The following is a 24,090-nucleotide window of genomic DNA, read 5'->3' as shown; positions in this document are numbered from 1 at the left end:
TGCTTCCCCTTCCTTCCTTTTTCAAATCAACCCAAAGTGAGGAAAGAGACCCTCATGCAAATCTGCCCCACGGCCATTGGCTGTGCTGGAGCCTCATGTCTCTCTCAGGAATGCGTAAACAAATGGCAGCAGCAAAGACAGAAGAATCCATTTACCTAATGCTGTTTTATAAAATGGAGATGGCCATTGCCCAGGATGACAGTGGTTCGGGGATCTGATTTGGCTTAAATGAGTCTCAAAGCTACAGGGTGCTTCAACACGGGATAACATGAGGATGCCTTCTTGGTTTAGTAAGAGTCCCACACTGGCCTCTAATGTCAACTGAAAGGCTATTTTTAACAACAGGAGTTCAATATCATGATTAATCAAGTTTAAAGACTTCTCTAGTCTGCTCTTTTGTTCCAACAGTGGCCAAGGACATGTTCCAATGGGAAGCCAACCAGCAAGACATCAAGAAACAGGTAACATGAAGACCACTACAAACCTGTCCTCTCACTTTGCCCAGAATCTGGTCCTGCGGGCCAAGCAAGCTGTTTCTATAGTACCAAGGACTTTGGTCTTCATCTCAGATCATGAAATTAATAGTAAAGCAACTTACATAGCAGCATAATAAAGGAATGAACTACAACAGGCCCGTAGCCAGGATTTCGTTTCGGGGGGGCTAAAAAAAATTTCAGGGGGGGTTTCGGGGGGGGTGAGTTTCGGGGGGGGGCTGAGTCTGAGTGAAAGAGGGTCTAGCCTAGCAAACCTTTTGTATCATTACCCCAATACCGCCATGCATATGGGATATATTGAGTATGGTGATCAGATCATGATATGAATAAACATAACAGTTTAAATAATGCACCAGTAAGGCCTTTTCGCGAACCACCATGAGAATTTCGGGGGGGGGGGGGGCTAAAGCCCCCCGAGCCCCCCCCCCCCCCCCCCCCGGCTACATGCCTGAACTACAAGATTTTGGAAGAGCGGCTGAGTCTCATGGAGGTCCTCCTGCTTCATATCCCCCCAAAGGTCTCCTGTGTTGGCCATCAGGTTCTATTTTGTCCCATCCTGGGAAGGTGGAACAAGTTTGCCCCCTAAAGGCCAAAGCCAGGAGAGCAGGCAACACACAAATGTAAAGTAACCCATTAGTGAACTACAGTCAGTCCTACACATTCGCTGGGGTTAGGGGCACAGGGACACTGCAAAAGTGGAAAACGACAACTGGAAAACTTGCTATTTAATAGCCTGAGAAAATATCACTCTAGTAATATCTAGGTCCCCCAGCATGACTCTATGGTCAATGGTTGCAGGACAATGTTTTTTTCTGATCAAAACTGACCATAGAGTTCTACTGGAGGACCTAGAAATTTCTTGAATGAACATTTTTAACCTAATTCTCAAAGCCGACTGTACTTTAAACCGTGCCATGTTTGACCTTCAGCTTCTCACCAAAAATGTGGCTACCTTTGATTTGGAGAATCATGGAATGAGGGACAAGAATCAAGGCATGGTTTGGATTGGTAAGAAAGGGAAGGGAAGCACAGAGGCCTCAGATGTCCTTAAGGGTGCATCTACACTAGAATTAGTTTGCTGTGATCCCACTTTCACTGCCATTGCTCTATGGTACAAAATGGTAAGAAATGCATTTTGGTGAGGCACCCATACTCTTGGGTACATATATATATTTATATTTGGTACAGAAATATAAATATCTTGGGTACAGAAAATCTATAACTCCCAGAAGCCTATAGCATGGACCCTTGGTAGTTCAAGTGGGGTCAAACAAATGAATTTGACAGTGTAGAAGTTCCTGAAGTCTCTACTGGGTCCCTCCAGCACTTCATTAGGAGTGGGATATTCTGCACTGAATCTCAAAGCTGCCTGTGCTGTACCAACATGCACAGTAATAATCGGCTTCGTCTTCACCCTGGAGATTCGTGATGGTTAAAGAGCCTGTGTTTCCAGATCCGGATGCTGTGAACCGATCCAGGATCCCTGGTCCCCTGCTGCAGCCATTGCAGTGAACAAAGCGAGGGCCCTTTCCAGATCTCTGTTGAATCCAGTAAACAGTGCTGCTCCAGCTCCCACTGCCTTTGGTGCAGGAAAGTGTGATCTTCTGTCCCAGGGACCCAGACTCTGAAGCTGGCTGAGTCAACAATCCCTGAGAATGGACATCTTTGACAAAAGAGAGGAAAAAATGGAAAGAATCTATATCCCAGGGATATAGATACATGGCTTTGCCTGTAGACATGGGCCAGGACTGATCCTTAGCTTCTCCAGTTAGAAGGATCTGAGACAGAGGGAGAGAAGCTTCTCTGCCCATGACTCTGGATAATGAAATACACTCAGCACTGGAGAATTGACCTACCTGGATAAGGAGTATAAATGCCCTCTCATGGAATTGATGAAGCAATTCTCTAAACAACATTGTACTTAAATGTGTGATAATATGAGGACACCTTCTTTGTTTTGTGAGAGTCCCACTCTGGTCTCTAATGTCAACTGGAGTTCCATTTTCCACAATAGGAGTTCAATCACCCATACTGAACGTCTCCTGTTTTGAAGTTTCAGTGATTTAAAGATGGGTGGGAAAGCATGTCAAGCCTTTCCTTTTCTTTCTTTCCATATTGAAATATCTAAACCAGGAGAGACATTCAACTGCTCTCCAGCTCAGCCCAGCCAAACTCATAGGAATGTTAAATGGTGATAAGATTTCTATCAGAAGAAGCCTGGTTGGGTCCTATGAGACACCAGGACGGTTGGTTTCTCTAGTCAAACACTTGGTTCCAACAATGGTCAAGCAGATGTCCCAATGGGAAGCCCACCTGCAAGAACCTCAAGAAACAGGCAACATGAAGGCCACTGCAAACCTCTCCTTTCACTTTTCCCAGAATCTGGTCCTGGGAGCCAAGCAGCTGTGTCTAAGCCACCAAGAACTTTGGTCTTTATCTCAGACCATGAACATCATAGTTAAAGGAATGTGCATAGCAGCTTAATGCAGGAAGAGCTGGAAGAATGGCTGGCTTCCTGCTTCACATTCCCTCAAAGGTCTCCTGTATTGGCCATCAGGTTCTATTTTGTCCCATCCTGGGAAGGTGGAACAAAATTTCCTCCTAAAGGCCAAAGCCAGGAGAACATGCAACACAAATAAATGTAAAGCAACCAAATAGTGAACTACAGTCTGTCCTGCACATTCACTGGGGTTAGGAGCACAGGGACACTGCAAAAGTGGAAAACTACAACTGAAAAACTTTCTTTTTACTAACCTGAGAAAACATCACTCTAAGAATATGTAGGTACTCCATGGTCAATGTCTGCCAGACACAATGTTTTTCTATCCAGAGCTGACCATAGAATTGTACTGGAGGACCTAGAGATTCCTTGAGTGAACATTTTTAACCTAATTTTCAAGACTGACTGTATATTAAACAGTTTAATGCTTGATCTTCGACTTCTCAACAAAACTGCTACTACCTTTGATTTGGAGAATGATAGAATGAAGGACAAGAATCAAGTCATGATTTCGTTTAGTACGGAAGGAAAGGCAAGCACAGGTGCCTCAGATATCCTTACAGGTGAATCTACACTGTATAATTCTTTATGTTTGACCCCATTTTCACTGCAATGGCTCCATTGTATAAAATTATAAGAACTACATTTTGGTGAGGCACTAACACTCTAAGGTAGTGAAGACCTACAACTCCCAGAATCCTATAGCATGAACCCGTGGCAGTTGACCCACAGCAGTTCACCTGGGGTCAAATGCATGGATTCTATGATGCAGAAGCCCCTGAATTCTCTGCCAGGCCCCTCCAGCACTTCCTTGGGAGTGGATTATTCTGCACTGCATCTCCCACCCTTCTCTCCCTGAATCACCTGAAGGGCACCTTACAGCGGACAAGACTGGCTCAAAAAATGAGAGGGTATCTTGACCATCAGTCTGCTTGAATTCAGTAGTGCTCCTGAGACATGCAGATATTCAGTTTATTTGTTTTTAAAAAACAAAAGCTCATTGCTTTCTTCTCATAACAGATTACCACATGTTTAACCAAAGCGCTTCAGACTTTCTGACTTTCCTCTTCCTGGGAGGAAAAGTGACAGTTTTGGTCTCACTTCCCCATGAGAATGAACCACTGTGACTGATACAAGCTGCCTGTGCTATAGTAAGACAAACAGTAGTAATCAGCCTCGTCTTCACCCTGGACATTTGTGATGGATAAAGAGCCTGTGTTTCCAGAAACGGATGCCGTGAACCGATCTGGGATCCCTGCTCCCCTGCTGCTGCAGCCATTGCAGTGAACAGAGCGAGGGGCCTCTCCAGATCTCTGCTGATACCAGGAGATAACGCTGCTCCAGCTTCCACTGCTTTTGATGCAGGAGAGTGTGGCCGTCTGTCCCAGGGACCCAGACACTGAAGCTGACTGAGTCAATGTTCCCTGAGAATGGACACCTTTTACAAAAGAGAGAAAGAAATGGAAATGCAATTGGCTCATCTACCAATGTCTTGTTGCCCTTTAGGGACAGTCTAAAACCCTTTTTTGCCTTACCAGCATAGTAATCGAGAAGCACCAAGGACAGTAGGGCCAGGGCCATGGTGAGCTCTCCAAAAGGGTTGCCACCAACGATTGTCCAGAGGTTTCTCCTTCTTTACTATTTCAAATCAAAACAAGATGAGGAAGGAGGTCCTCATGCAAATCTGTCTCAGACTATTGGCTGCCCTGGAAGTTCATGTCTCTCTGAGAAACGTGTAACTTTTTGGAAGAAGCAAATATGGCAGGATCCATTGACATTATGGATATGGTTTAAAATTATGGCTAAAGCCTTTGCCCAAGGGGACAATGGCTAGGAGGAGGCTATGTCAACACAAAGAAGGCTGCTGGTAGAATATATATCCCAGGAACCAAGTACATGGTTTTGCCTGCAGACATGGGCCAGGACGGATCCTTAGCTTCTCCAGGTAGAAGGGTTGGGTCTGAGGGAGAGGGGGAGAAACTTCTCTGCCCATAACTCTGGACAATGAAATACAGCCAGCACTGGAGAATTGCCCTACTTGGACCAGGAGGATCTAAAAGGCTTGACATCAAATGGATGCAGTGAATTTCTAAACAACTTGGTGCTTTAAAGTGTGATAATATGAGGACGCCTTTGTTTTGTGAGAGTCCCACTCTGGTCTCTAATGTCAACTGGAGTTCCATTTTCCACAATAGGAGTTCAATCACACGTTCTGAAAGTCTTCTGTTTTGAAATCCGAGTGATTTAAAGATCGTTGGGAAAGGAAATCAAGCCTTTCCTTTTCTTTCCTTCCACATTCAAATATCTAAATCTGGAGAGACATTCAATTGCTCTCCAGCCCAGCTCAGTTGAACTCATAGGAATGTAAAAAGTTGACAATATTTCTATTAGAAGAGGTCTGGAAGGGTCCTATAAGACACCAGGATGATTGGTTTCGTTAGTCAAACCCTTGGTTCCAACAACGGTCAAGCAGATGTCCCAATGGGAAGCCCACCAGCAAGACATTCAGGAGACAGCTGTCCAAGAGGTGACAACATAAAAACCCTTGTAGCCCCTACTCAAGTCCCCCAGAATTTATTTATTATTAATTAATTATTTATGACGTTTATATGCCGCCCTTCTCACCCTGAAGGGGACTCAGAGCAGTTTACAAGTAATATACAATACAATAAATAAAATAAATGCAATATCCTCCTGGACACTTCTCTTTACTTTGGTCTCGGTGTTGGTTGCTCTGTTCCTGATCCAAACAAATTGTTTCTAGGCCATCAAAATCTCCGACCATGAACTTCATTGCAAAGGAATTTGCTTGGCAGCCCTTGAGCTTAAGGCAGAAATGAACTGGAAGGCCCTGGAAGAAGAGTAAAGCGCTATGGACATGTTCCTGCTTCACATCACCCTGAAGCAGCCAAGTCTCCTGTGATGGCCATTAGGCTCCGCTTTGTCTCATTCTGGGAAGGTGGGGCAAGGTTTCCCTCTAAAGGCCAAAGCCAGGAGATCAGGCAACGCATAAACTAGATATACTTTTAATGTTACAAAATATTGAACTACAGTCAATCTTCCACCTTTGCTGGGGTTAAGGGCTCTATGGCTGATGTCCGTTGGACACTATATTTTGCTTCTCAAAGTTGCACTGAAGGACCTAGACCGAGATGCCTTGAGTGAACATTTTTAACCTAAACCAACAAAATCAAACTAAGAAATGTGCAAGGATGATTGTACTTTAACACACTCCTGCACCTGCAACACACTTCTGTCTTTACATAACTTACCCTCAGCAAGAAATGGCCGGTGTGCATTGTGCATTCACACACACACCCAAATTGTTCTGCTTCCCATGCATATGAGTCCCAGTCCCAAACAGGAAAACTTTGTCCCAAAGTTGAGCATTTGGGTTGATCAAACAGCATCAACATCAGTATATCAGCCTGGGAAGCGACCACTCTGGCTTTACCCATGCAATAAGTGGCAGGCATCAAGAGAAGCCAATTCTATGCCATGTTCCTCCCAAGTAGACCTTTCCTCTTCAGCAGCCCCTGGAAACTCTGCTTATTTACAGGCATTTGTTCAGCGCTTTGGAGGTTCAAACTAGACAATATAACAAATTGAAGTTGAATTCAGACAAGACAAAGGTCCTCCTGGTCAGTCACAAGGCAGAACAGGGTATAGTGTTACAGTTTGTGCTGGATGGGGTTAAACTCCCCCTGAAGACGCAGGTTCGCAGTTTGGGAATTCTCCAGGATTCATCGCCTGGAACCTCAGGTTGCGGAGGTGGCTAGGGGGGAGTTCGCACAATTAAAACTTGTGCACCACTTGCACCCGTACCTTGGGAAGTCAGACTCGGCCATGGTGGTCCATGCTCTTATTTCATCCAGGATAGATTGCAGCAACATGCTCTATGTGGGGTTGCCTTTGAAGACTGTTCGATAGCTTCAAATAGTCCAATGAGAGGCAGCCTTGTTAATAACTGGGGCGGCATACAGGGAGCATACAACTTCCATGTTGCACCAGCTCCACTGGTTGTCAGTTTGCTACCAAGCACAATTCAAAGTGCTGGCTTTAGCCTATAAAGCCCTAAACTGCTGCAGCCCAGTTTCCCTGTCCAAACGCATCTTCCTCTACAAACTACTGCGGAGACTAAGTTCCTCCAGGAAGGCCCTGCTCTTAGTTCTGCCACCAGCACAGGCACGATTGGCGGGGACGAGAGATGGGGCCTTCTCACTGATTGCCCCTTGGCTATGGAACTCCCTCCCTGGTGAGATTAGGTCAGCGCCCCCCCCCCTCCTGTTCTTCAGAAATATGGTACAAACCTGGCTGTGGGACCAAGCCTTTGGGATAGTGCAATAAGGTAATAATAGGAAACCATCCAATATGGCTGGTTTGAGATGGTTTTAACAATTTGATTTTAAAGTGGATACAACTGATTTTGATGTTTGTGTACATGTATAGTTTGCTTTATTCCAGCATTGAATATCTGCCATATATAAGTTATACTTCACCCTGAGTCCACTTTGAGATGAGAAGGATGAAATATAAATGCTTTAAATAAATAAATAAATAAATAAATAAATAAATAAACAAATGTCACATTTTTTAACCTGATGCTATTGTATGTGAGTTGCTTAGCTTGCCGATGGAAACACTGGCTCAGGTTGCTGAGACATGTAACTCTGAGATTCTCCCAAAGAGGGAAGGAGAAAGGGGTCCATTGTAGGAAATGCGGAGTTCTCAGTTGAACAATGACATTTAACTGGACCTTCCCATTGGGTTAACTACTGCCTTTCATCTGGAGAATTAGGGCATGGGGGACAAGGATCAAGCCCAGCATGATTTATTAGTGCAGGAGGAAATAACAAGAGGTCTCAGGTGTCCTTCAGGATGTGTCCACACTGTAGAGCAGGCATCCTCAAACTGCGGCCCTCTAGGTGTTTGGGCCTCCAACTCCCAGAAGCCCTAACATGTTTGTTCAATTCTGGGAGTTGAAGGCCCAAACAGCTTGAGGGCTGCAGTTTGAGGATGCCTGCTGTAGAATTTATGTAGCTTGATCCAACATGAACCGCCATGGCTCCATGGTGTGTAATCCAGGGAGATGGAATTTTCTAGGGCAGAGAAAGGAAATGACTTGCAAGTCCTAGTCATAGCCCTTCAAGTGAAGGAAAACACCACAATTTCCACAGTGTAATGCCCTTGAAGTCTCCAGCAGGTCCCCCCAGCTTTTCAAAAGCAGCGGGGTTTGGTGCACTGAAACTCCCAGCTCTATCAATTTGGATCATTTAAAAGATGCATATCTGTCTACAGGTTACTGGCCCCAAAGATGAAGGGGTTCCTTGGTCAACAAGGTGCTTAATTTTTGGCAACAGTCCTGAAAAAGAGGGGAGGAAGTGCAATCTTCTCAAGCACATGTGAAACATTTTCAGGCTACACAATTCAGAACTTCTGACTTTCCTCTTCATGGGAGGAGAAGCAACGGTTTTGGTCTCACTTCCCCATGAGAATGGACCACTGTGATACGAGCTGCCTGTGCTGTACCAACACAAACAGTAATAATCGGCCTCGTCTTCGGCCTGGGCATTTGTGATGGTTAAAGTGCCCATGTTCCCAGAAGCGGTTGCTGTGAACCGATCTGGGATCCCTGGTCCCCTGCTGCAGCCATTGCAGTGGACAAAGCGAGGGGCCTCTCCAGATTTCTGTTGAACCCAACCAATACCACTATCCCAGCTTCCACTGCCTTTGGTGCAGGAGAGTGTGACCTTCTGTCCCAGGGATCCAGACACTGAAGCCAGCTGAGTCAACATTCCCTGAGAATGTACACCTTTGACAAAAGAGAAGAACAAATGGAAGTACAAGCAGTTCATCTAACATTCCTTTGTTGCCCGTTAGGGATGATCCAAAATCCTTCACTGCCTTACCAGCACAGCAAGTGAGAAGCACCAAGGACAGCAAGGCCAGGGCCATGGTGAGTTTTTCAGTGCAGTTGGACTTTCTGAAACACACCGACAATTGTCTCGGTGCTTCCCTTTTCCTTCCTTTTTCAATTCAACCCAAAGTGAGGAAGGAAACTCTTATGCAAATCTGCCCCAGGGCCATTGGCTATGCTGGCGTCTCATGTCTCTCTCAGTTATGCGTAAATAAATGGCAGCAGCAAAGACAGCAAAATCAATTGACATGATTTTTTTAATATAAAACGGAGATGACTATTGCTCAGGATGAGAATGGCTTGGAGGATCTAAATTGGCTTAGATGAGTCTCAAAGCAACAGGGTGCTTCAGCATAGGATAACATGAGGACATCTTACTGATTTAGTAAGAGTCCTGTCTAGCCTCTAATGTTATCATAGTGTTGTCAGGGACAGACCCCACCACCAGGTCAAAAATATTATATATTAGCTGTCACCTGCCACGCGTTGCTGTGGCCCTGTCTGTGGATAGAAGTTTTGTGTGTGTATGTATGTGTATATATGTGGTTTTGCGCATGCGTTGTAATGGGGGACATGAGAGAAGCCTCCTCGCAGGATTGCAAGACATCCGGGCGTCCCCTGGGCAACGTCTTCGTAGACGGCTGATTCTCTCGATCCAGAAGCAACCAGAGACGACTTGCAGCATGCAAACAAAGAAGCAAAACAACCAACGGTCCTTTTCAGGACCAACCATGACAATAATCTCAATCAACATCGAAGGCATGTCAGCTGCCAAAGAACAACTGCTCTATTAACTGTGCCGAGATAAGAAATGTGACGTGCTGTGTGTCCAAGAAACACACAGGGATGAACGACAGAAACGACCCAAAGTCCCAGGAATGATCCTAGTAGCGGAAAGACCACATGCGCAGTATGGAAGCGCTGTCTTTGTCAAATCAGGCCTCCAAGTCAGCAGTGCCCACAATACTGAAGAAAACAATATCGAGGTTATAACAGTAGAACTTAATAACATCACCATCACCTCTGTGTACAAGCCCCCAAATGAAGAGTTCTGCTTCTCCTCCCCCGAGAACTTTGACAGGCACCAAAGGGCGGTAGTAATTGGTGACTTCAACAGCCATAGCCATGTATGGGGCTATGCCCAAGAGGACAGAAATGGAGAGGCTGTCCTCTCCTGGTCTGAACTGCACAAACTCTCACTCATTCATGATAGTAAGCTCCCACCATCCTACAACAGCGGGAGATGGCACCGAGGGTATAACCCAGACCTCTTATTTGTGAGCGACAGCATTGTACAGCAATGCACTAAATCAGTGGGACCACCAATTCCAAACACACAGCACCGACCAATAATATGCCAACTGTTCCCAACAATAAGGCCTCAGGAAGTTCGATTTAAACGAAGATACAACTTCAGAAAGGCAGATTGGACTAAATTCTCAGACATGTTAGATGACATGATCACATCGGTCGTGCCAATCTCTGAGGAATACGAACATTTTATTGAAATAGTGAAAACCTGCTCACGGGCCTCTATACCGAGAGGCTGCAGAACCAACTACCTTCAGGGCATTACTCCTGAAACAGCTGCCTTGCTGGAAAACTATTACAGGCTCCACAACGAAGACCCATTTAGTGAGCAGACTCTTCAGGCAGCGCAGAGCATTGTGTCCTCCATCTCTGAAGCCAAGAAAGAACAGTGGATCAAGCTGATCACAGAGGTCGACATGGGCAGGAGCAGCCAGAAGGCGTGGAGGTTGCTAAGACGGCTGAGCAATGACCCCTCACAAACTAATACCCATGCCAACATAAAGGCAGATCAGATAGCACACCAACTCTTGAAGAACGGGAAACCCGACCTTGCCACCAAAGTAGGAAAGAAACCAATAGCCAGACAACCAGAGATTGAGAACAACAACCTTCATGAACCCTTTACATCTACTGAATTGGACATGGCTCTCAACAAATGTAAGAATGGCAAAGCAGCTGGCTTGGATGATCTACGGATGGAACAAATCAAGAACTTTGGTCCAAAAGCAAGGCGCTGGCTGCTGGAGCTGATGAACAACTGCACTGCATCCTGTCAGATCCCCAAAATCTGGAGGAAAGCAAGAGTCATCGCCATCTTGAAGCCAGGCAAAGACCGTAATGACCCAAAAAACTACAGACCAATCTCCCTGTTGTGCCACCTCTACAAAGTTCTGGAGAGACTTATTTTGCATAGAATTATGGAAAATATAGACCCCTGTCTGATCCCACAGCAAGCTGGCTTCAGAAAAGGCAAAAGCTGCACATCGCAAGTGCTGAACCTGACTCAGCACATAGAAGATGGCTTTGAAAGGCAGCAGATCACAGGAGCTGTCTTCATAGACTTGTCAGCAGCCTATGATACTGTGAACCACCGCCTCCTCCTGAGAAAAATGTATAATATCACAAAGGACTACCACCTCACCCGCCTCATAGGAAACCTGTTACGAAACAGGAGCTTTTTTGTTGAGTTCAAGGGCCAGAGAAGCAGATGGCGGAAACAGAAGAACGGCCTGCCTCAGGGGAGCGTGCTTGCTCCATCCATGTTCAACATCTACACAAATGACCAGCCACTGCCAGAAGGGACAGAGAGTTTCATCTATGCTGATGATCGTGCCATTACTGCTCAAGCAGGGAGATTTGAGATGGTTGAACAGAAGCTCTCCGAAGCTCTAGGTGCTCTTACTGCCTATTACAGGGAAAACCAACTGATCCCTAATCCATCTAAAACACAGACATGCGCCTTTCACCTTAAGAACAGACAAGCTTCCCGAGCTCTGAGGATTACCTGGGAAGGAATCCCACTGGAGCATTGCAGCACACCCAAATACCTGGGAGTCACTTTGGACCGTGCTCTGACCTACAAGAAGCACTGCCTGAACATCAAACAAAAAGTGGGTGCTAGAAACAACATCATACGAAAGCTGACTGGCACAACCTGGGGATCACAACCAGACACAGTGAAGACATCTGCCCTTGCGCTATGCAACTCTGCTGCTGAGTATGCATGCCCAGTGTGGAACACATCTGACCACACTAAAACAGTAGATGTGGCTCTTAATGAGACATGCCGCATTATCACAGGGTGTCTGCGCCCTACACCACTGGAGAAATTACACTGCTTAGCCAGTATTGCACCACCTGACATCCGCCGGGAAGTAGCAGCCAATAGTGAAAGGACCAAGGCAGAGACATCTCCAGCTCATCCCCTGTTTGGGTATCAGCCAGCACGTCAACGACTTAAATCAAGACATAGTTTTCTTAGATCTACAGAGACACTCGCTGGAACACCCCAGCAAGCGAGAGTCCAAAAGTGGCAGGCCCAAACCCAGCACCTCAATTCATGGGTGATACCAGATGAGAGACTCCCCCCTGGGCACACAGAAGACTGGGCGACTTGGAAGGCGCTGAACAGACTGCGCTCTGGCACCACGAGATGCAGAGCCAATCTTAAGAAATGGGGCTACAGGGTGGAATCCTCGGCATGCGAGTGCGGAGAAGAACAAACCACAGACCACCTGCTGCAATGCACCACATGCACAATGGAGGACCTCCTTGCGGCAACACCAGAGGCACTCCAAGTGGCCAGATACTGGTCAAAGAACATTTAACCAAATACCAAATTTGCAAAATCTGTGTGTGTTTTTTTTTCCTTTTTCTTTTTAATCTGTGTGTTTGTTTTGCTCTGTTAGAATTGTAATACAATGGTTGCTGATGACACGATAAATAAATAAATAATGTGTTGTAATGGGTTTTTTTATTTTTTGGCTATTTAAGTCTCTTCCTCTGTGTTTTTCAGTGTTTTTATGAATGATGGTCACTCATTGGTCTGATAGGTGTATTGTGTCCAAATTTGGTGTCAATTCGTCCAGTGTTTTTTGAGTTATGTTAAACCCACAAACGACATTACATTTTTATTTATATAGATTTGGCACTGCAGCAGGGGCCATTTGTAACAACAGGAGATCAATCCCATGAGAAAACAAGTCTAAAGACAGCTCTAGTCCAACATTTTGTTCCAACAGCAGTCAAGCAGATGTTCCAATGGGAAGCACACCAACAAGACACTCAAGCGACAGGCAACATGAAGTCCTGAACTAAGCATATCTTTGATCTAGTCTCTGTGGAATTAATTTATTTTAAAAGTGGGGGGGGGGGGGGAGAGAGAGAGAATCATGTAATCTTCTCAAACACATATGAAACATCCTCAGGCTATGCCCTTCAGAACTTCTGAGTTTCCTCTTCTGTTTTTCCCAGAAGCAGTTGCTGTGAACCAATTCAGAATCTCTGGTCTCTGATACTGCAGCCATTGAAGTGAACAAAGTGAAGGTCCTCTCCAGATTTCTGCTGAACCCAGCTGACAGTGCTGCTCCAGCTTCCACTGCTTTTTGTACAGGGGGGTGTGACCATGTGTCACAGGGACCCAGGCACTGAAGCCAACTGAGCCAACATTCCCTGAGAATGGACACCTTTGACAAAAGAGAGAAAGAAACGGAAAAGCAATTGTTTCATCCACGATTGCCTTGTTGCCTTTTAGGGATAATCTCAAACCCCTCCCCTCCTTACCACCATAGTAACTAAGGGCCCTTCCACACAGTCATATCATCGATAATATCAAGTCCACAATAACTGCTTTGCACTGGGTTATCTGAGTCTACACTGCCTGTAATCAAGTTCATTGTAGATTTTATACAGCTGTGTGGAAGGGGCCTGAGAAGCACTAAGAAGAATAGGGCCAGGGCCATAGTAAGCTTTCCAAAGGAGCTGAACTTTGTGAAACACCCCTGCAATTATCTGGGTGTTTCCCCCTTCCTTCTTTTTTTCCAATTCAGCCCCCACATTCTTGTGCAGAGAAGGGGAAAGACCTGCAAGCACGAGACTGCTACAACCTTAACTCATAGTCATTCGAGTGAAGGAAAACACCAAGAATTCTTCAGTGTAGATGCCCTTGAAGTTTTCAGCAGGTCAGGGGCGGCTCCTCCATTACGCGAAGTAAGCGGTCGCAGAACACTTTTTTTTTGCCAGGGGCGCAGAGGCCCCTCGACTGCCACTTGAGGAGCGCCGCCTCAGCTCACAACAGCCCTAGTAGTCCGGGGGGAGCCTCGGCTTTCTTGCCTCGCTACCGGGTGATCCTCTTCCCAAAGGGGCCGGGCCCTTGAGCCTCGCCTAGCCCCTCTCGTTCCTGCTCCACCCGGCCACCGGGTGCGTGAGCAGAGCCGGTGCTCAATCGTTCTCTGTGTTCGATCCCTTCCCCATGACCGGCTCCCTTTCCTGATCCCCCGGCGCTCAACCCAGCATGCGCACCAAAAGTCGCCTTTTCTCCTGACTTTCTCTTCAGCCATTGGGACCAAGAGAGAGAGAGAGAGAGAGAGAGAGAGAGCCCGCCCCTCAGCTGGAAGTATCTCCCACCTCCGCTCCCTCCTTTGTTTTTGTGCCTACCTTCAGGAAAGGTGGGCATCTCCACCTCTCTCTCTCTCTCTCTCTCTCTCTCTCTCTTGGTCCCAATGGCTGAGGAGAAAGTCAGGAGAAGAGGTGACTTTTGGTGCACATGCCGGGGTCTTCAGGCACACCTCTGGACCCAAAGCGGGCCAGGCAAGGGAGCAATTGCGGCAAGTGTAGTTACTGGGATGTATAGTTCACCTACAATCAAAGAGCATTCTGAACTCCACCAATGATAGAATTGAACCAAATATGGGACACAGAACTCCCACGACAAACAGAAAATATATATCAATGATTGGTTGGGGGGCGGGCGCCAAAATACTGTTTGCTTACCATTGAAAATTACCTAGGTCCGCCTCTGCAGCAGGTCCCCCCAACTTGTCAAAAGCAGTGAGGTTTTGTGCAATGAAACCCCCAGCTCTGCCGCTCTGGATCATCTAGCTGTCTACTGGTTCCTGGCCCAGGAGGTGAAAGGGTTCCTTGGTTATCAAGGTGCACAATTTTGGCAGCTCTCCTGAACTAGGCAGATATTCAGTCAAGGCTCAGTGGAATTTATTTATTTTTAAAGGTGGGGGGGGGGGTGGAGAATCATGCAATCTTCTCAAACACATATGAAATATCTTCAGAGAATGCTCATTGGAACTGCTGACTTTCCTCTTTTTGGGAGGATAAGCAACAGTTTTTGTCTCACTTCCCCATGAGAATGGACCACTGTGATACGAGCTGCCTGTGCTGTAATAACACAAACAGTAGTAATCGGCCTCATCTTCAGCCTTCAGCCTGGACATTAGTAATGGTTAAAGTGCCCGTGTTCCCAGAAGCAGTCGCCGTGAACCGATCTGGGATCCCTGGTCCCCTGCTGCTGCATCCGCTGCAGTGGACAAAGCGAGGGGCTTCTCCAGATTTTTGTTGAATCCAGTTAACATAGCTGCTCCAGCTTCCACTGCTTTTGGTGCAGGAGAGTGTGACTGTCTGTCCCAGGGACTCAGATGTTGAAGCCAGCTGAGACAATATCCCCTGAGAGTGGACACCTTTGACAAATGAGAGGAACAAATTGAAGTTCAATTGGTTTATCTAATTTTCCCTTGTTGCCCTTCAGGGATTATCTAAAACTCTTCTTTGCCTTACCAGCATAGTAATTGAGAAGCACCAAGAACAGCAGGGTCTGAGCCATGATGAGTTCTCCAAAGGAGTTGTGCTTTCTGAAACAAACCTGTAAGTTTCTGGGGGGTTCCCTTTTCCTTCCTTTTTCAATTCAACCCAAAATGAGAAAAAAGAGATCCTCATGCAAATCTGCCCCAGGACCATTGGCTGTACTGGAGCCTCATGTCTCTCTCAGTAATGCGTAACCAAATGGCGTCAGCAAAGACAGCAGAATCCATTGACATGATTTTTTTTATAAAATGGAGATGGCCATTGCCCAGGATGAGGATGGCTTGGAGGATCTAAATTGGCTTAGATGAGTCTCAAAGCAGCAGGGTGCTTCAACATGTGATAACATGAGAACATCTTCCTGGTTTTGTAAGAGTCCAACTCTGGCCTCTAACATCATCTTTTAAGGCCAGTTTTTAACATCAGGAAGTCAATCCTGTGAAACATCAAGTCTAAAGACATCTCTAATCCACCTTCCACCTTTTTATTCCAACAGTGGTCAAGCAGATGTTCCAATGGGAAGCCCACCAGCAAGACACTCAAGTGACAGGCAACATGAAGGCTACTGCAAAACCCTCCTTTCACTTTGCCCAGAATCTAATCCTCAGAGCCAAGAAAGCTGTCTAGCTCATGAAAGACTTTGATCTTCATCTCAGACCATGAATGTCATAATTAAAAGAACTTGCATGGCAGCTTAATTCAAGAATGAACTACAAGGTTCTAGAAGAGTGGTTAAGTCTCATGGAGGTCTTCCTTCTTCACATCCCCCCGAAGATCTCCTGTGTTGACCATCAAGTTCTCTTTTCTCTCATCTTGGGGAGGTGGAAAAAGGCTTCCCTCTAAAGGCCAAAGCCAGGAGAAATGTAAGGCAACCAAATAGTGAACTACAGTCCTTCCTGCACATTCACTGGGCTTAGGGGCACAGGGCCACTGCAAAAGTGGAAACTACCATGGAAATCTTGCTATTTAGTAACCTGAAAAAACATCACTTTAGAAATACGTAGATCCCCCAGCATGACTCCATGGTCAATTCCTGCCGGACACAATGTTTTTCTGCTTAAAGCTGACCATACAGTTGCACTGGAGGACCTAGGGATTCCTTGAGTGAACTCAAGGCCGGCTGTACTTTAATGCAGTATTGCACCCGTAGCAGCTCCATGCTTGATCTTCAGCTTCTCACCAAAACTGCTACTACCTTTAATTTGGAGAATCATGGAATGAAGGACAAGAATCAAGGCATGGGGTGCATCTAAACTGTAGAATTTGTTTACTGTGATCCCACTTTTACTCCATGGTATGGTACGAAATTATAGGAACTACATTTTGGTGAGGCATCCACACTCTTGGGTAGAGAAGGCCTACAACTTCCAGAATCCTATAGCATAGACCCATGACAGGTTAAGTGGGGTCAAATGCATGAATTCCAAAGTGTAGAAGCTCCTGAAGCCTCTACCAGGTCCCTCCAGCATTTCTTTAGGCATGGAATATTCTGTACTGAATCTCCAAGCCTTCTCTCCCTGATTCACCTGAAGGGCACCTCACAGATGACAAGATACTGCCCCAAAAGGTGAGAGGGTGCCTTGATCATCAGTCTGCTTAGCATTCAACAGTGCTCCTCAGACATGCAGATATTCAGTCTATTTGTAAAAACAAAAGCTCATTGATTCTTCTCAAAAAGATTACTACATTTGCAACCTAAAAGGTTAGAGTCTCTGACTTTCCTCTTCCTGGGAGGAGAAGCAACGGTTTTAGTCTCACTTCCCCATGAGAATGAACCACTGTGATACGAGCTGCCTGTGCTATACCAACACAAACAGTAATAATCGGCCTCATCTCCGGCCTGCAGATTTGTGATGGTTAAAGAGCCTGTGTTTCCAGAAATGGATGCCGTGAACCGATCTGGGATCCCTGGTCCCCTGCTGCTGCAGCCATTGCAGTGGACAAAGCGAGGGCCCTCTCCAGATTTCTGTTGAATCCAGTAGACAGCACTGTTCCAGTTCCCACTGCCTTTGGTGCAGGAGAGTGTGGCCGTCTGTCCCAGGGACCCAGACATTGAAGCCGTCTGAATCAACCCCTGGGAATGAACACCTTTGACAAAAGAGAAGAACACATGGAAAAACAATTGGTTCATCTACCATTGCCTTGTTGCCCTTTAGGGACAGTTTCAAACCTTTCTCTACCTTACCGGCATAGTAATTAAGAAGCACCAATAATAGCAGGGCCAGAGCCATGGTGAGCTCTCCAAAGGGGTTGGGCTTCCAAAAACACACCAACAATTGTCCAGAAGTTTCTCCTTCTTTCCTATTTCAAATCAAACCAAGGAGAGGAGGAAGGTCCTCATGCAAATCTGCCTCAGGGCCATTGGCTGCGCTGGACGTCCATGTCTCTCTGAGGAACGTATAACTTCATGAAGGAAGCAAATACAGCAGGATCCACTGGCATTATGGATATGGTTTTAAAAAGTGGCAATGACCTTTGCCCAAGATGACAATGGCTAGGAGGAGGCTACATCAACACAAAGAAGGCTGCTGGGGGAAAAGGCCTATATCCCAGGGACCAAGTAGGTGGTTTTGCCTGGAGACATGGGCCAGAACTGATCCTTAGCTTCTCCAGTTAGAAGGATCAGGTCTGAGGCAGAGCAAGAGAAGTTTCTCTGCCAAGGACTGGAGAATTGACCTACCTGGACAAAGAGGATATAAATGGCTTGTCATCAAATGGATACAGTGAGGGTACTTTGAAGTGTAATAATATGGGGACACCTTCTTGGTTTTGTGAGAGTCCCACTCTGGTCTCTAATGTCAACTGGAGTTCCATTTTTAGCAATAGGAGTTCAATCACCCCCACTGGAAGTCTCCTATTTTGAAATCTGAGTGATTTAAAGATCAGTGGAAAAGCAAATCAAACTTTTCCTTTTCTTTCTTTCCACATTCAAATATCTAAACCATGAGGGACATTCAATTGCTCTCCAGCCCAGCCGAGCTGAACTCAGAGGAATGTAAAAAGGTGACAAGATTTCTATTAGAAGAAGCCTGGAAGGTTCCTATAAGACACCAAGATGATTGGTTTCTTTAATCAAACCCTTTGTTCCACCAATGGTCAAGCAGATGTCCCAATGGGAAGCCCACCAGCAAGACATTCAGGAGACAGCTGTCCAAGAGGTGACAACATGAAAACCCTTATAGCCCCGACTGAAGTCCCCCAGAATCTGTTCCTTAGCCAAACAAATTGTTTCTAGGCCATCAAGAACTCCAATCATGAACTTCATTGCAAAGGAACATGCTAGGCAGCCCTTGTGCTTCAAGCAGAAATGAACTAGAAGGCCCCCGGAAGAAGACTAAGGTGCCATGGGGTTGCTTCTGGTTCACATCACCCTGAACAAGCTAAATCTCCTGCGATAGCCATCAGGCTCTGTTTTGTCCCATCCTGGGAAAATGGGGCAAGGTTTCCCTCTAAAGGCCAAAGCCAGGAGAGCAGGCAACGCATAAACTAGATATAATTTTAATGTAACAAAATATCAAACTACAGTCAGTCTCCCACCTTTGCTGGGGTTAAGGCCTCTTTGGCTGATGTCCACTGGACATCTATATTTTTCTTGACCTTAACAGTTGCACTAAAGAAACTAGAGATTCCTTGAGTGAACATTTTTTTAATCCTAAGCCAAGAAAATCACACACCCAAATTGTTCTGCTTCCCGTGTGTATGGGTCCTAATTCCAAGCAGGAAAAGCTTTGTCCCAAAATTGAGCATCTGAATTAGTCAAACAGCATCAACATCAGCACATCAATCTGGGAAGCGACCACTCTGGCTTTACCCATGCAATAAGTGGCAGGCATTAAGAGAAAGTAATCCTATGCCATGTTCCTCTCAAGTAGACCTTTCCACCTGAGCAACCCCTGGAAACGCAGCTTACTAGCAGCCATTCTTTCAGCACCTCGGAGGTTCAAAGTAGACAATATCATTGTCACATTCTTGAACATGATGGAAGACCTCAGTCTGCTATTGAGTGTGAGTTGACTCACTTATGAATGGAAACCCTTACTGAGACATGTAACTTTCATGGAGAGAAGGAGAAAGGGGTCCATTGTAGGAAATTGACAGTTCTTGGTTAAACAATTACATTTATCTGGAGCTTCCCATTGGGTTTGCTACTGCCTTTCATCTGGAGAATTAGGGCATGGGGGACAAAGATCAAGGTACAGCATGATTTATAAGTGAAGTAGGGGATAACAGAGGCCACGGGTGTCCTTCAGGGTGCATCTATACTGTAGAAGTTATATAGTTTGACCCCCCACATTAACTGCCATGGCTCCATGCTGTGGAATCCTGGGAGATAGCATTTTCCTGGGCAGAGAATGGGAAGGACCTGCAAGTCCCAGGATGCCACAGCATCAAGCCATAGGCCTTCAAGAAAAGGAAAACACCATGAATTCTATAGTGTAGATGCCCTTGAAGTCTCCAGCAGGTCCCCCCAGCTTTTCCAAAGCAGTGGGGTTTTGTGCACCGAAACTCCCAGCTCTGTCGCTCTGGATCATTTAAAAGGTGCCTAACTGCCGACAGGTTACTAGCCTCAGAGTAGAAGGGGTTCCTTGATCAAAAAGATACTTAATTTTTGGCAACAGTCCTGGAGTAGAGGGGAGGGGTGCAATCTTCTCAAGCAAATGTGAAACATCTTCAGGTCATGCTCTTCAGAACTTCTGACTTTCTTCTTCTTGGGAGGAGAACCAACGGTTTTGGTCTCACTTCCCCATGAAAATGGACCACTGTGATACGAGCTGCCTGTGCTGAACCAACACAAACAGTAATAATCGGCCTCATCTTCGGCCTGAACATTTGTGATGGTTAAAGAGCCTGTGTTCCCAGAAGCAGTTGCTGTGAACCGATCTGGGATCCCTGGTCCCCTGTTGTAGCCATTGCCATGCACATACCGAGGGACCCCTCCGGATTTCTGTTGAAACCAGTGCACATGGTTGCTCCAGTCGCCCCCACTTTTGGTGCAGGAGAGTGTGACCATCTGTCCTGGGGACCCAGACACTGAATCTGGCTGAGTCAACATTCCCTGAGAATGGACACCTTTGACAAGAGAGAGGAACAAATGGAAAAGCAATTGGTTCATCTACTGTTCCCTTGTTGCCCGTTAGGGAGGATCTAAAGCCCTTCTTTTCCTTACCAGCATAGAAATTGAGAAGTACCAAGAACAGCAGAGCCAGGGCCATGATGAGTTCTCCCAAGGAGTTGAGCTTTCTGAAATACCCCTACAATTGTCTGGGTGCTTCCCTTTTTCTTCCTTTTTCAATTCAACCCAAAGTGAGGAAGGAAACTGTTATGCAAATCTGCCCCAGAGCCTCATATCTCGCCCAGGAACATGTATCCAAATGGTGGGATAAAAGACAACAGAATCCATTGACATGATAGATATTGTTTTATAAAATGGAGATGGCCATTGCATAGGATGAAAATGGCTCGGAGATCTGTAATAGCTTAGATGAGTCTCAAAGCAACAGGGTGCTTCAACATGGGATAACATGAGGACGTCTTACTGGTTTAGTAAGAGTCCTGTCTGGCCTCTAATGTTATCATAGTGTTGTCAGGGGCAGACCCCCTCCCCCAGGTTGAAAATATTATATACTAGCCATCCCCTGCCATGCGTTGATGTGGCCCTGTCTGTGTATGAGTTTTTTGTGTGTATGTATGTGTATATGTGCATGAGTTGTAATTTTTATTTTTTTGGTTTTTTAATTCTCTTCCTCTGTGTTTTTCAGTGTTTTTATGAGTGATGGTCACTCATTGGTCTGATAGGTGTATTGCATCCAAATTTGGTGTCAATTCATCCAGTGGTTTTTGAGTTATGTTAATCCCACAAACGGACATTACATTTTTATTTATATAGATTTGGCACTGCAGCAGGGGCCATTTTTAACAACAGGAGATCAATCCCATGAGACATCAAGTCTAAAGACATCTCTAGTCCAACCTTTTGTTCCAACAGCGGTCAAGCAGATGTTCCAATGGGAAGTGCACCAACAAGACACTCAAGTGACAGGCAACATGAAGACCTGAACTAGGCAGATCTTCAGTCTAGGCTCAGTGGACTTAAATTGTTTGTTTTTTTTTGGGGGGGGGGGCGTGGAAAGAGAATTGTGCAATTTTCTCAAACACATATGAAACAACCTCAAGCTACGCCCTTCAGAACTTCTGACTTTTTTGTGTTCCCAGAAGCAGTCGCTGTGAACTCATCCAGAATCTCTGGTCCCTGCTACTGCAGCCATTGAAGTGAACAAAGCAAAGGTCCTCTCCAGATTTCTCTTGAACCCAGCCGACAGTGCTGCTCCAGTTTCCATTGCTTTTTCTACAGGAGAGTGTGACCGTCTGTCCCAGGGACCCAGATGCTGAAGCCAGCTGAGTCAACATTCCCTGAGAATGGACACATTTGACAAAAGAGAGAAAGAAACAGAGAAGCAATTGTTTCATCTACCATTGCCTTGTTGCTCTTTGGGGATAATCTAAAACACTTTCCCTTTTTACCAGCATAGTAACTGACGGCCCCTCCACATAGCCATATAACCCAGAATATCAAATCATATAATCCACAATATGTTGGAAATAGCAACCTTCTACAAGCCTCCTATACTAGTTATTTGTTATCTATATAATTGAGAATGTTTACTATAGTGTGTGTGTATGTATAGGTATGGAGTTTTCCCTTAACTCTATGTTGCTTGAAGTTGTGGGAAGGAGAACAGACCATGTGACCAGATCTGGGACTATTCAGGCTAAGACTCCATTTTAGAAATCAGTATGAAGTCAGTACAGTTGAGTCAGTACTATTGAGTGAGTATAGTAGTGAGTATGCATTAGAAGTTAGTTGAGTGTAGAATGCCTCAGAAGAGAGTGTTAGTTTGTATGCAACAGAGAAGAGGCTGAAACAGAATGCTTAAAGAACAGACTGTTTAAAGTATTGTCGAAGGCTTTCATAGCCGGAATCACTGAGTTGTTGTAGGTTTTTTTCGAGCTATATGGCCATGTTCTAGAGGCATTCTCTCCTGACATTTCGCCTGCATCTATGGCAAGCATCCTCAGAGGTAGTGAGGTCTGTTGGAACTAGGAAAGTGGGTTTATATATCTGTGGAATGACCAGGGTGGGGCAAAGGACTCTTGTCTGCTGGAGCTAGGTGTGGATGTTTCAACTGGCCACCTTGATTAGCATTTGATGGCCTGACAGTGCCTGGGGCAATCTTTTGTTGAGAGGTGATTAGATGTCCCAGATTGTTTACACTCTGTTGTTTTGCTGTTGTAATTTTAGAGTTTTTTAATACTGGTAGCCAGATTTTGTTCATTTTCATGGTTTCCTCCTTTCTGTTGAAATTGTCCACATGCTTGTGGATTTCAATGGCTTCTCTATGCAGTCTGACATGGTGGTCAGACTACACAGAGAAGCCATTGACTACACAGAGAAAACACCATGTCAGACTACACAGAGAAGCCACAGATATATAAACCCTTTTCCCTAGTTCCAACAGACCTCACTACCTCTGAGGATGCTTGCCATAGATGCAAGCGAAACGTCAGAAGAGAATACCTCTAGAACATGGCCATATAGCCCGAAAAAACCTACAACAACCCAGACTGTTTAAACTTTGAACCAATAAGCAATGTACCTGTATGCCGAATACATGAAGTTTTGTAAGTAAATCAACTAGGTTAACTTTTAATGGAGACTACTTATTGTTTGTTCTCTTGAGAGCATGATTTAAAAGCACTATATGCTGAAGATCAGCTATATATTTTATGCATTGGAATATCTTTGTTCCTAACAGTTCAAAGAGAAAACCAGGGATATCAGTCTAACAGCTGAGAAACCTATATTGCCTTGCATGAATACTATATTTAACACTAAGGAGAAGATGGACTCAAGTGAGTTTTTAACTCTTCTCAGGAAGATCATACTATACAAAAAAAAAAGTTATGATTATTCCAAATAGTGTGAATTCCAATTGATCTCCAGAAAGAATCACACTTCCAAATGGCTATGGAGATTCTGGTTTTCTAAAAGGTCATGCCTTTCCAAAACAATATCTGCTTTGAACTGTGTTATCTGAGTCCACACTGCCATGTAATCCAATTCAACGTGGGTTTTATACAGCTGTGTGGAAGGGGCCTGAGAAACACCAAGAATAATAGGGCTAGGGGCATAGTAAGTTTTCTAAAGGAGTTGCGCTTTGTGAAACATCAATACAAGTGTCTGGGTGTTTCCCCCTTCCTTCTGTTTTTCTATTCAACCCCCGCAATCTTAGGCAGAAAAGAGGAAGAACCTGCAAGTCCCAGGTTGCCACAGCATCAAATCATAGCCATTCAAGTGCAGGAAAACACAATGAGTTCTACAGTGTAGATGCCCCTAAAGTCTCCAGGGGGTCCTCCTTAGCTTTGGAAAACGGGTGGGGTTTTGTGAACTGAAACTCCCATCTCTGTTGCTCTGGATCATTTAAACTGCCTACAGGTTCCTGGCCCCAGAGGTGAAAGAGTTCCTTGGTCAACAAGGTGCTCAATTTTTGGCAACTCTC

The 24,090-nt window shown here is 45.4% G+C and overlaps 2 protein-coding genes across 5 annotated transcripts in view; both read right to left on the bottom strand.

Annotated features, from left to right (window-relative positions):
* The window catches only part of LOC132781637 (immunoglobulin lambda-1 light chain-like), a 123,809-nt gene extending 103,023 nt beyond the window's left edge, over positions 1–20,786 (bottom strand). For both annotated transcript variants that reach the window (XM_067473136.1, XM_067473137.1), the window contains exons 1-2: positions 20,700–20,786; positions 20,302–20,602 (exon numbers count right to left, since the gene is read on the bottom strand). In XM_067473136.1, coding sequence (XP_067329237.1) covers positions 20,302–20,602; positions 20,700–20,745 — 347 coding nt within the window. In that variant the 5' untranslated portion in view covers positions 20,746–20,786. The remainder of the gene's footprint in view (positions 1–20,301; positions 20,603–20,699) is intronic.
* Positions 1–24,090, bottom strand: part of LOC132781523 (immunoglobulin lambda-1 light chain-like) — a 224,553-nt gene that overhangs the window by 108,844 nt on the left and 91,619 nt on the right. The window lies entirely within an intron of this gene.

Source organism: Anolis sagrei, chromosome X (genome assembly GCF_037176765.1).
Source record: "Anolis sagrei isolate rAnoSag1 chromosome X, rAnoSag1.mat, whole genome shotgun sequence".
NCBI lineage: Eukaryota > Metazoa > Chordata > Lepidosauria > Squamata > Dactyloidae > Anolis > Anolis sagrei.
Note: the sequence above shows the minus strand (reverse complement) of the source record. Positions and strands in the feature narration are given on the sequence as shown.